The following is a 13,759-nucleotide window of genomic DNA, read 5'->3' as shown; positions in this document are numbered from 1 at the left end:
TTATAATTAATACCATAAATGCTGAAATATTTTTATATATCACAATGTAAAGTTGGTAATGTGTCAACTGTTTGCAACAACAGGAACTTGACTAATGCTGTAATGTTGGTTTTCACAATATAAACATGATATCGAACGATGACATAATGGTAAATAACATTCCAAAAGTACCTTGTGGTATATGAAGCACTTGATTATGGCATACAGCCTTAGTTGATTACAATGGTTCTAATACAGATTGAAAATTTTATTGTGCATATAATGCAAAAGGCAATTTTTTTTAATAATTATTTCAAAGCATTAATAACTGTATTGAAATAAACTATATATAACAGCATTTAACTTGCCATATTCAGGTACATTTTAGCATATATGTATCTTATTAGTAACTAAACAGATTGGTGTTCATCTTCGAGTATTCTTCTGTACATTTCTATGGTTTTCAATACAATTTTGTACAATAATATGATTTCAAAGGATAAATGGAAGAGAGTGATGAATTCTTGAAAAAAAAAAAAGAATGAAGACAGTATTTCAATACTGTCTTCATTAGCATAGGCATATGATGCAAGAAAGCAAGCTTATACAGCATCAGTCAAAAAAACAAGGGGAAAAAAAACTTCCCATTTCACTCATCGATTCACTCCATTTCTTTGTCCACTTCTTCCTTGAATTCATTTAAGCTATCAACTTCCACAATGACAGATGGAAATTTGTTCCAACAATTAACAACCCACTGGCTAAAGCCAAATTTCCGCACATCTATTTGACAACTGTCTTCCTCAATTTGAGTTTATGCCCCCTCAGCTTTGTAATGAGTAAGACGAAGAATCCCATCAGCATTGAGCCTGCTCAATCCATTCAAGGCATTATACATCTCAATCAGATCATCTCACAGGTGCCTAGTCTCCAAATGCTGCGATATGCAGAACTTCAGATTTTCTTTGTAAGAGCACTCCTTTATTCCCCTCGCCAGTCTTGTTGCCCAGCTCTATATCACATGCACTTGCAGTAGATATGACAAGTTACGAGGTGTGTCTAAAAAGTAATGAGACTGAATGCGTGACTCGAAAACCGGCAACACTGTAGCCACGCCACTGACACCAACCGAGACATACATTCTTACTTGATGTTCAGTGCAAGTTTCAACTCGATAGCATTAACAGGTCTGACTTGACAGTGAGTTGTGCAAGTATGTGTAGTGATACATTGTGAAAATGGAAAAATGAAATCTTGAGCAGCATTGCGTGATAAAATTTTGCATCAAACTTAACAAAAACACAACAGAAACTTTATGAAAAATTAAAAAGGGCTTATGGAGAGCATGCTCTATCAACGGCACAGCTTTTTAGGTGGCATAAAGAATTTTTGGATGGCCATATGAGTGTGGAAGATGAACCTCGTTCTGGAAGACCATGCACGTCAAAAACAGACAAAAATGTGACCAGAGTGAGGGCTCTCGTGAGGTCTGATCAATGTTTGACAGTCAGAATGATCGATAGTAAGTTGAATTTGAATCACCAAAAACCGTTCACGATATTTTGACCAAGGAATCGGGCATGTGGACAATTTGTGCAAAGCTGGTTCCAAAAAAGCGCACCAATGAACAAAAGGAAAACCGAAGGAATGTGTGCCTGGACCTTCTTAAACGCATTTAAACGCAATTTAGAGGTGTATTCAACTCTAGCAGTAAGCTACAGAATCTTGAAATAACTGGGAGTAAAGTGGAGGAGAAACTGTTGAAGATAAACACAAGAAAGGCACCCGGGGTGGATGGGATCTATCCAGTTATATTAAAGGAGGCAGCAAAGGAAGTAAGCAAATCCTTAGCCATAATTATGAGAGCTTCCTTGGACTCAGGGGAGGTACCCACAGACTGGAAATGTGCAAATGTGACCCCAATTCACAAAGGAGGATCAAAGGCTGACACAAGTAATTATAGACCTGTGAGCTTAACTTCTGTTCCAGGAAAATTAATGGAGGCACTGGTTAAAGAAGCACTGCAGGATCATTTAGACAAGACTTCAGTTATAGCTCATACACAGCATGGTTTTGTTAAGGGGAAGTCTTGCCTGACCAACTTGATTGGATACTATGATGCAGTCACAAAAGAACTGGATGCAGGGAATAACTTTGATATTATATACTTGGATCTTAGAAAGGCTTTTGATACTGTTGCACATGGAAGACTGCTACACAAATTGGAGCAGTGTGACATTGGAGGCAAATTGCTGCTATGGATAAAGGGGTGGTTGAGGGGGAGAAGACAGAGAGTGGTAATCAATGGACACTGCTCATCGTGGACTAATGTTATTAGTGGAGTCCCTCAAGGATCAGTGTTGGGTCCATTATTGTTTTCTGTATTTATAAATGATATTGATGATGGTATATCAAGCTTAATGTCCAAGTTTGCCGACGATACAAAGGTTGGCAGGGTTGTCAAGGACACTACTGACACTATGCTGCTGCAACAGGATCTGGAAAGGTTGAGCAGATGGGCTGAGAGGTGGCAAATGAAGTTTAACATTGACAAATGTAAAGTACTACCCATGGGAAACAGCAACCCCAGAGCAACGTATCAACTCTGTGGTACTACACTGACAGTGGTAGAGAATGAAAGGGACTTGAGGGTGGTTGTGCAGGCAGATATGAAGTTCTCTGAGCAGTGCAGACGGGCTGCAAGAGTAGCTCATGGAGTATTGTCAATGATATACAGGAATTTTTCCAGCAGGGATAAGGAGGTGATTATTCCATTGTATAAGGCAATGGTCAGGCCACACCTAGAGTACTGTATACAGGTCTGGAGGCCTCATTTCAAGAAGGATGTAGAGCTGCTGGAACGAGTACAGAGAAGGGCAACAAGATTAGTGAATGGAACAAAGGGGTGCTCTTACGAAGAAAGGCTTAAGTTTTGCAAATTACAGTGTCTGGAGACTAGGCACCAGCGAGGTGATCTGATAGAGGTGTATAAAGCCTTGAATGGTTTAAGCATGCTCAATGCTGATGGGATTCTTCCTCTAGCTCAGAAAAATCACCTGTGAGGGCATAAATTCAAATTGAGGAAAGACAGATGTAGGATAGACGTGCGGAAATTTGCCTTTAGCCAAGGGGGTGGTTGGTTGGTGGAACAGACTTCCATCCCTTGTGGTGGAGGTTGATAGCCTAAATAAGTTTAAGGCTCAGCTGGACAGGTATTTTGAATGAACAGAGGGGTGAAGTGGAAGTGGGTTTTTTTTTTTGGCTGATGCTGCATAAGCTTGCTTTCTTGCATCAAATGCCTCTACTAATGCTAATGCATCGAAAATGGCAAAAATTTTTTCAAACATGTCATAACAGGTAATGAAGCGTGGATTTTCGAGTACAATCCCGAAAACAAAAGACAAAGTTCGGAGTGGCACACGAGCAACTCGCCACGCCCAAAAAAAAAGCAGGGATGAGCAAATTGAAAGTCAAATCCATGCTAATTTGTTTTTTTGACAGTCAAGGTGTTGTTCATAAGGAATTCATGCCTCAAGGACAAACAGTTAATCAACACCAGGGGCTGACATCTGGTGAGTATGAGCTTTGCACACCCAGGGTCCTGAGCTGGATATCATCATTCTTCTTCTTGGTGATTCCCTTCGACTTCTTTCTTTCTCTCTCTCTCTCTCTCTCTCTCTCTCTCTCTCTCTCTCTCTCTCGGGGTAATTCAGAAAATTTTTAGTTTTTTTGGCTGGTGCAGCATAAGCCTCAGGCTTCCTTGCACCATATGGCTAATAATAATAATAGTACTATCATGAGGTCCTTGAACAACTCAGAAAAAGGGTTAATCACGTCCAGCTGGAGATAACGGACTCTTGGATGTTGCATCACGACAATGCTCCCTGTCACACTGCCATTTCCGTGACCGAATCTTTGATCAAAAAGGGCATTCCAGTGGTTCCGCAGCCCCCATACTCGCCTGATCTGAGTCCATGTGACCTCTACCTTTTCCCCAAGCTCAAATTCCACCTCAAAGGTCGTCATTTTGTAACTGTGGACAACATCCAAAAGGTCGTGAAAGACCAGATGAGGGCACTTTCATTTGAAAACTTCCAGCACTGCTACTAGAAGTGGAAGCAACGTCTCCAGCGGTGTATAGTTTCCCAAAGGAACTATTTTGAAGGGGATAATGTTGATTTGTAGTTCAGTTGTTAAAATATTTTATAGCATCAATCTCATTACTTTTTAGACACACCTCGTATATGACTACAGAAGATGAAGTATCTCTAAGGAAATAACGAAGGAATTTGGTAATCCCACTCCCTTAAATTTGGATAAACTTTCAAACTCCATGAGTACGTGGGAGTTTATTATAACAGTCAATCACTCTTTGTTGAAAGTAAAATTTTTAGACAATCTAATCTACACTTACTTTCTGTTTTGGTTAAATTTATATCCCCTTGTGTATGTTAATGATTCGGTGTGTTGTAAAATTTTCCTCAGCATTTAGTTTGGTTTACCCTTTCAAAGCCTTAAACACCTTGATCAGGTCACTATGCAGAACCCTGGTTTCCATACACTGTGGCATACAAAACTCAAGTCTCACTTGACATGAATACCCTGTGCCATTAATCAATCTCATCATTCTTCTCTGTACCAGCTGCATCTTTCCTTAAATGGGGGTCTCCAAGGAATAAACCTGAATACATCAACAGCCATAAGCAATATTCAAGATGTAGCTTAACTACTGCTTTATTTATCTACACTGGAAAAGTTCCTATATAACAAAAGATATCAAATTTGCAACGTCCTCAAAAAAACTGAAACTGATGGAATTTAGATACTCTGTAAATTGTCAAAAAATAATGCTGCCCTTTGACAGCAGTAAAACCTAAAAGATATAAAGGTAACCACAAAATGATTTTATAGATATTTCAATGGGTGTCTTTTTTCTAAATTAGAGTCAATTATTTCATCTCTTTCTTCCAAACTAGACCAAACACTTGTCAACAATCATTCACATTTCAACTTCAAATTCACTGATGTAACATGTTTTTTATTCCTTGTTTTTCCTTTTATTTCTGTTTGGAATAACCTTCTTTATGTATTTACTGAAAATTAACCTAAAGTATAGATTTCAATATTCTTTGTGTTTGGGATAACCGTAAAAATTTTTTTAAAAAGCTGATAAAATATGTGGTACCCTCCTGCTTTGCACAACATTGTGGGGTCTTGGCACTCAAATGTTCCCATTAGTTTTACAATATGTTATTTGGTTTTTTTTTTTAGGAGCATTAGCAACTAAGGCCATATTGCTCCGGGGATATGCGGTGGTCATTCTCTGACCTTTCCGCATCCTCCGTATTTGGTGGTCATGGGCTCGAACCCCGGTCTAATCAAGAAGCGTGTGCTACGCACTGCTGCTCCTGCCCACCTGGCTACAGAGGTGCCTTACAATATATGTATATTATAAGAAACACAAAAGAAGCATGTTACAATTTCATTCTTTACAGAGCAGCAATTAATTAAAAAAAACCAAGGCAAACAAAAGCCACAGATCTTTCTGACTTTCATAGGGTCCCAGTTGTCAATATGGTACAAGAAGTAGATTGAGTTTCATGTAAACAATGTGGGTAAACATGCTAACCAATATCACAAATAGCTGCTACACTCACCAGAAACATGCCTCTAAGTAGAAACACCTTCACGACACAAAAAAAATAATAAGTGAACACCTTTTTCTGTAAAGCTTTGAAGGTTCATTGTATGGCTAACTTCCATTTAAGTAAAAGTATGGAATCTCAGAAAGTCAGTACAAACATTTTAATGGTGCTTGTGCAATTAACATTAAAGAGTAGATGGTCCAGTGGGCCTAGAGGTAGACAGAAAGAGTTTTGATGTGTAAACATCTTTGGCGCTACGAGTAAATTTCAAATGGTAGTAAAATCAATTTGTCACGATTTTAAGATGCATCATTTCCGCATCGTAAAATCGTCATAAAGTTTTCTTTGTTATGAAACGGAGTCAGGAGAGGAGATCGTGCAAAGGATCATGGGAAGTGAGCTTGGATGTGCTCAGAGCTGCATAAACCTGCTGGTTGTGGAAAATCGCTTATGATTCGGGGCATATCACTTAGATGGCTTTGGGCTAACACTGCCACTCGGAACAGAAACCTTCTGGTAACCTTTGTCTGCTAGACACAAAGGTTGATGAAGTTGTAAAGCTAAAGATATCTTTTAAGGGCACAAAATGTGATATTGTTGTACACGTTGGCACTAATGATATTAAGGGTAGGAGACTGGCAGAAATACTTAACAAGTACAGGTCAATGTTGAAAAAAAGCTGAGTTAGGGTTGAATTTGAAAGTGTCTGCAATTCTGCCCAGACTAGTATGGGGGGGGGAGTATATGATGAGAGCCTTGTCAATCAATAATTCGGTCCTGCAGAGATTGTGCAAGGCTCAAGGGGTACAATTTTTCACAGCCTGGCCTGTGCTTGTTAACAGGAGAGACTGCTTCTACAGGGATGGGATAATTTAAATAGAAAGGTTGCAAGAATATTTGTTGATGCTATCGAGGCAGTGTCAGGTGGGTCGGAAAACTGCTAGCTTGGGTGGATACATGGGCTAATAGATTAAGAGTAGCCGCTGTCAGAGGTGAAAGTGATTCTTGAACTGCTTCTGTTATAATGAGCAGAAGCCTGGGAAACAAAGTGCAGAGGATTCCAGAGACTGCTAGGAGGCATTGCGAAACAAGTAAATACATGGGCTGTGTTAGGGTAGCTAAGAATAGGAACAGGTGCATGTATACTTACATTTACACCAATGCTAGGAGTTTAGTAAATAAATTTGATGAATTTGAGGTGTTGGTCAAAACATCAAAGGCAGATATTGTTGGGATATCAGAGACGTGGTGTCACACAGACATAAGGAATGCCGAAATAGAATTTGAGGAGTACAATGTTTACAGGAGAGATAGACAGGATAGGAAAGGAGAAGTTCTGCTATTAGTTAAGAAACACAAAATCCAAGGAAGTGCAGCCAGTCAACATGGATGGACAGTGCAGTGTCGAGTCATTTTGGTGTGACATAAGCACTGGGAAAGCAAAATTGAGAGTAGGAGTGTGTTATAGGCCTAATGACTCTGATGAGTATAATAAACGCTGTACAGTGATATAGAGCGGGCCAGTAAATCAGTGTCTTATAATGGGGTATTTTAATTTCCCAGATATGGACTGGAATTTGTGGGTTGGTTACTCACTTTTCTGGATTTATTGGATGATTGTTTTCTACAGCAGCAGCATGTTCAGGAGAAACCAGAGGGAGTAATACTCTTGATCTGATTATCAATAGTGATTCTTCATGCATTAAGGATCTGCAGATAAAGGAACCACTAAGTGGCAGTGATCACAGTGTGCAGAACTGGGATTTACTCAAAGAGGTAACTACCATCAGAGGTAAAGAGAAGGGTTTTAGCTTTTGTAAAGTTAACTACAGTGGTCTGAGACAATACATAAATTCTATACGGTGAGACCAACTGATGATGTTACCAACAGCAAATTCAAAATGGGAGAATTCAAAGAATTAATCTTGGAAGCTACTAGGTTTCTGAATGTCAGATGGCTTAAAAAGATATGTGGCAGAGAAGAAAAATGCATGGGATATAAATTCAGAGGTAACATGGAAGTCTATGATAGATATAAGATGGTATGTAACCAAGTCACAAAGGAGGTTAGGCAGGCAAAGGCAAATTACGAGAAATATTTGGCAAAGGATGCAAAGAAAAACAGCAGAGTTCTTTACTTATGTAAACTCTAGAAGGAAGGGGATCAGATTGGCCCATTTGATATCAATGGTTCAACTGTTGATGATGATACTGCTGAGGTAGCTAACTAACTAAATGAGTATTTTGCTTCTACATTCACATATGCAGTTATTCAGGGAGGGAAATACCAAAGGTGAATTAAACTCTGGCAGTGAGCTAGATGATTTTGTAATAACTGACAGCAACATGGAGGAGAAATTGTTGAAGATAAAGATAAGAAATGCACCTGAGATGGATGAGATCTATCCAGTTATATTAAAGGAGGCAGCAAAGGAAGTAAGCCAACCATTATGAGAGCTTCCTTGGACTCAGGGGAGGTACTCATGGACTGAAAATGTGCAAATGTAACCCCAATTCACAAAGGAGCATCAAGGGCAACACAAGTAATTACAGACCTGTTAGTTTAACTTCTGCTCCAGGTAAATTAATGGAGGCACTGGTTAAAGAAGCACTGCAGGATCATCTAGACAAGACTTCAGTTATAGCTCGGACACAGCATGCTTTTGTTAAGGGAAAGTCATGCCTGACCAATTTGATTGGATACTATGATGTGGTCACAAAGGAACTGGATGCAAAGAATAATTTTGATATCATATATTTGGATCTTAGAAAGGCTTTTGATACTGTTGCACATGGAGGACTGCTGCACACATTTGAGCAGTGTGGCATTGGAGGCAAATTGTTGCTATGGATAAAGAGATGGTTGGGTGGGAGAAGACAGAGTGGTAATCAATAGACACTGCACTTCGTGGAGTCTCCCAGGGTTCATTGTTTGGTCCATTATTGTTTTCTGTATTTAATAATGATATTGATATTGTTCATTGTATATCAGGCTTAATGTCCAAGTTTGCAGCCGATACAAAGGTCGGCAGGGTTGTTAATAACACTAATGACAGTACGCTGCTGCAACAGGATCTAGAAAAGTTGAGCAGATGGGCTGAGAGGTGGCAACTGAATGTGGATATGACAAATGTAAAGTACTGCAAAAAGGAAGCAGTAACCCCACAGTAATGTATCAACTGTATGATACTACACTGACAGTGGTAGAGAATGGATTTATCTGCCTGCACAATTACAGTGGTAATTGTGCAGGCAGATATGAAATATTCTGAATCAGTGCAGACAGTCTGCAAGAGTAGCTCATGGTGTCTTGTCAATGATATACAGGAATTTTTCTAGCAGGGATAAGGAGGTGATTATCCCCTTGTATAAGGCAATGGTCAAGCCACACGTTGGGTACTGTATACAGATCTGGAGGCCTCATTTTAAGAAGGATGTTGAGCTGCTGGAATGAGTACAGAGAAGATTAGTGAATGGAACAATGGGTTGCTCTTACGAAGAAAGGCTTAAGTTTTGCAAATTGCAGTGTCTGGAGACTAGGCATCTGCAAGTTGATCTGACTGAGGTGTATAAAGCCTTGAATGGTTTGAGCATGCTCAATGCTGATGAGATTCTTCCTCTTGCTCAGAATAATCGCCTGAGAGGACACAAAATCAAATTTGAGGAAAGACAGTTGCAGAATAGATGGCGGAAGTTTGCCTTTAGCCAGTGAGTGGTTGATTGCTGGAACAAACTTCCGTCTGTTGTTGTTGTAGAAGTTGATAACTGAAATAGTTTCATGGCAGACCTAGACAAACAATCGGAGTTAGTGGATGGGTGAAATGAGAAGGGGTTTTTTTTTTTTTTTTTTTTTTTGGCTGATGCTATATAAGCTTGCTTTCTTGCATCATGTGCCTTTACTAATGCTAACCTGAGAAATGGATATCTTGAGGGCAGTGATTGTGGATGTGCTCAGAGCTGACATAAACCAGCTCTGAGCACATCCAAGGTCATTAGATTACATGCACTTCAGCCTTGCCAGTTGAATTGCATGTATTGTACGTATTACAGTACCCATCTGTATTATTGAAGGGGTTGTATATTTCCATCAAAAGGCAAATTAAACATTTTTCCAAAACCGGCTCGGCTGGTCAAGAATATTTAAATTTGAATTGGTTTGTGAATGGGAGATAAAAGACTCCCAATTACATTCATGAATAGAATATTTTGCTTGTCATTGGCCATTCTCATTAAATTGCAGAAGTCCTCATTGGTCATCAAGTTTTTTCATTTCTTTGCAATTGCACTGAGTCGGTTGAGCATGGCGAGCTTTAGATCCTCATTCATCTCGCTGTTTGGATGATTGTAAAAGTTTCGAAAGGGGTCTTCTTCTCGCAGTTGCATTACAAGGCTATGCAGGTCATTACCACATGCTTCATCAGGATCATCATCGTCATTGACTTGACGCATAGTTTTACATATTTCAATTGTTTTGTGAATGTCCAAGTCCAATTCATACAATTCACGATCTAGTATGAGCTCTTCATTGTTGTTGTAGATCTCGACATATTTCGTCTCTGATAATATCTCTGTTTCCTCATTGTGAAGTAGAATGTGCACAGTACCATCTCACGCTTGTACTCGAGATCCTGAGCCAAGTCAGTTTCGATTGCGTGGATACTATTGTTTATTGCAAATCTTGTTAGTGCTGCATGTGTAATTTGTGACAAAGTAACATGATAGTAACACGATTGTATGATTGTAACAATGCAAATACTTGTATTGTTGCAATCGTACTATTCAACAAATGGCTACAATCAAATGGGCAATTAAGCTATTGGCCTAACCTCTTCCAAACGTTGATTTGGTAGAGTAAGCAGCGGGCATGTATATCCTATTCATCACTAACACTGACTCGGTAGAGTATTTAACGGGCGTGAGCATAAATTACATCATTCATGATTTCAGTTCTAGCTGTTTGAAATTCAGTAGATGTCGTAAAAGATGTTTACACATGAAACATCTTTCGCGCATACAGGGTACACACGCGATTTTTTCCCCACAGGAAATGTGCAAAAAAAAAATATGGTAATTGATTATCTCATGCACCCATAGATAAACCAGTTTCGGATATTTACTCAATACTTATTACTTCAGTTTAATGTTATCCACGCAGTCTACATTCAAATGTATTATATGCACATAATAATAATCACATATATTTCATTATACAATTAATATAGGTAATACTCTAATCAATTAATAAAAAAAGTGGTATTCACCTCATCATCATAATCACACATATCAGATGGTGGCGGAGAATAACAGATGTCTAAACACAACCCTTTAGCTGATCGTAATTCGGAAAGTGATTGTTCAGAATCACTTTGTTTTTTCTTCCTTCTTTTTTTAACACCACGCCAAATCTGAGGAAGACTTGAAGGTTTTCCAGGTCCAAAGAGACGAGAAAATCGGAGAACCTAGCATACATATATAAATTTCACTTTCATTCATTTAATCAGATAAACTATTAAAAATTAATAAAATAATAACACCAGCTTTATATGCTGTTGCAAAGAATTAATACATTTTATTCAACCATTCAGGAAATTAAGCTAATAACTTATTCTATTTAAAAAAAAAAAAAAAATATATATATATATATATATATATGTTGAATAATATAACAAAGTGGAAACAAGACCCACCGGGTGAAAGGCCCACCTTTTCCCGGATAAGGGCAGTCACACAGCAAGGCATTGAGTCCACTAGTGCACAAAAGCGTTCCACAATTATTTCCATCCATGCTTGCTGCACCACTGTCCATAATTCCTCACATTCCTGGGTAGGGAATCCAAAGTTCAAATGGACCTTTCCACAGGGTTCGTGTCCAGTGAACAGGGAGGCCATTCCACGGTGGTAAAATCTCCAGAATGCTCTTCGAATCATGTTCTAGTCACCATGGCTTTGTGAGGTGCACTGTCCTGCTGGGTGCACAATGACCATGAAGGGATGCAGATTGTCTGCAAGGATGGACACATAACCAGGATCATTCAAAGATGCATCTAGATGTACCAGAGGTTCCAACGTGTGGCAGTTGAACACGCCCCAGACCATCACTGACCGTCCACCTGCCTGAACAGTTGCTTGTTGACATGATGTATAGCTTTGTGTGGTTTCCACCAGATATGCACCCTCCCGTCAGCTCGAAATAACCGGAAACGGGACTCATCGGACCAGGTGACCTGTCTCCAGTCATCGAAGTACCTCTATTATTATTATATGGTATTTTCTTTGCTTTCTAGCTAACTCTAAATTTTATACCTCAAAATCTATCAGAGCAATTTGAGGTGCTATTACTATCCTTACCTCCTTTTGCCTTAATTCAGCATATGCCTTTTCTTTTTCACTACTTGATAAGTTATTTTCACAGGAAAAAGATAAAATTATTTCCTTTTCACAAGCAAATAGCATAATAGAATTTTCACTTCTAACACTACATGTAATTTATAGTTAGCTCTCACTTTCTATATTATTTTGCCAGTTTGCTACTAAAATTTTAATATAATTATAATTTTTTAATATGATTTGTAAAATTTGGATAATTTTAGATCATTTGGACCTCGCTAAACTAGCAAATAACAAACAGTAATAGCCTTCGCCAATTATTGATTGGATGTATTGAATGGTGCTAGCCCTCGTACACGTACCATTCAATGTATCCAAATATCAGTAATTTGCTTCATCATCATCAATTTATTTTATATGCATTTATTTTACTTGCATTGATTTTTATTATTATTAATTTTGTTTATTTATAGGATATAACACATTAAGCCAACTCAGGCTATCTAAGTCTTTTGGCCTCACAGCTCAATGGGTATACTTTTATACTGAATACGTTTATTCTAAAATCTTTTCTTCCTTATTGGCCTAAAGGCTAACTCTGAATGCTTTTATTAAGCTTAATACACTTATTCTATTAATTTGGCCTTAGGGCTCTATGGGGATAGCTTTTATTGTACATTATTATACCTTAAACACTTTCAAATTCTTTGTCTTAAATCCATATATCTTACATACTGTTGTAATTATTTTACAGACTGATGTAATGTTTAATCAATAATTTGATGGCATTAATCTGATCTGGGACTCTTTTCCTACTTTTTCTGCAATTCCATTCAAACATTTTCCTGTTTACCTTTTATTATTACTTATTACAGAAAAGTCTAAATATATATATATATATATAACTGTAATTTTATGTTACAATAAAAAGAAATGAAAGTATGCCAGTAGCGCAAACCAGTAGAGCGAAGAAGAATTTAACAACAGTGCTCTTAATAATAATGCTTTTCCAACAGTACTCTATTCTTAATAAAATTAAGAATAGAGTACTGTTGGAAAAGCATTATTAGATAATTTTTTTATTTTCAATTTATTTTGCACTTATTTTTGCTGTCTAATATTCAAATCATTTGGATTTAATTAGAATTATATTTACATGATAGTAGTGTGATGAATTGCTAACTGCACCAGCTGCGTGATCCTTGTATCATTCTTTCGCAGCATGGATTTGTGTAGCATTTGAGATGTAGTGGTTCCCTGACCATTATGGCCTCATGGTCCACTGATGAGATGGGGCATAATGGTCAGTCTTTTCTATTCAATTCGATATTATGGTATGTTCTACTTTTTATTTTTACTTTATTCTCTATTTTTACTTATTTCTGTATTGCTGGCTTGTGACATTTACATAGAGTGATATTTCACGCATTTCAGAAACTGGTGCTTAGCAAAGGGGTGCACTGCTAAATTTTCCTTTAATTTGGACACTCTTTTCTAAATTATCTAATAATGTTTCTCCAACAGTACTCTATTCTTAATTTTAGATCTACTGGTTTGCCACGCTACTGGCATACTTTCATTTCTTTTTATTGTAACATAAAATTACAGTTAAATACATGCAACATGTTGTAATTTTTGCATATTTTCTGCCACTGATGTCTGCTCTACTATCCTTTTTAATTTCACTTAATTTTGCATTTATTTCTGCTGTCTAATATTCGATTCATTTGGATTTAATTAGTATTATATATACATTTATATACAGGTAACTCTCGTATAACACGGTAGTTAGATTCCTATAAAATGTC

The 13,759-nt window shown here is 37.8% G+C and overlaps 1 protein-coding gene across 1 annotated transcript in view; it reads right to left on the bottom strand.

The window, feature by feature from the left end:
* The window catches only part of Taf1 (TATA-box binding protein associated factor 1), an 818,869-nt gene that overhangs the window by 728,706 nt on the left and 76,404 nt on the right, over positions 1-13,759 (bottom strand). The window contains exon 5 of the mRNA XM_090374096.1: positions 10,886-11,083. Coding sequence (XP_090230222.1) covers positions 10,886-11,083 — 198 coding nt within the window. The remainder of the gene's footprint in view (positions 1-10,885; positions 11,084-13,759) is intronic.

Source organism: Mastigoproctus giganteus, chromosome 5 (genome assembly GCF_048544385.1).
Source record: "Mastigoproctus giganteus isolate SK-2022 chromosome 5, ASM4854438v1, whole genome shotgun sequence".
Lineage (NCBI taxonomy): Eukaryota > Metazoa > Arthropoda > Arachnida > Uropygi > Thelyphonidae > Mastigoproctus > Mastigoproctus giganteus.
This window is presented reverse-complemented; position numbering and strand designations above follow the sequence as displayed.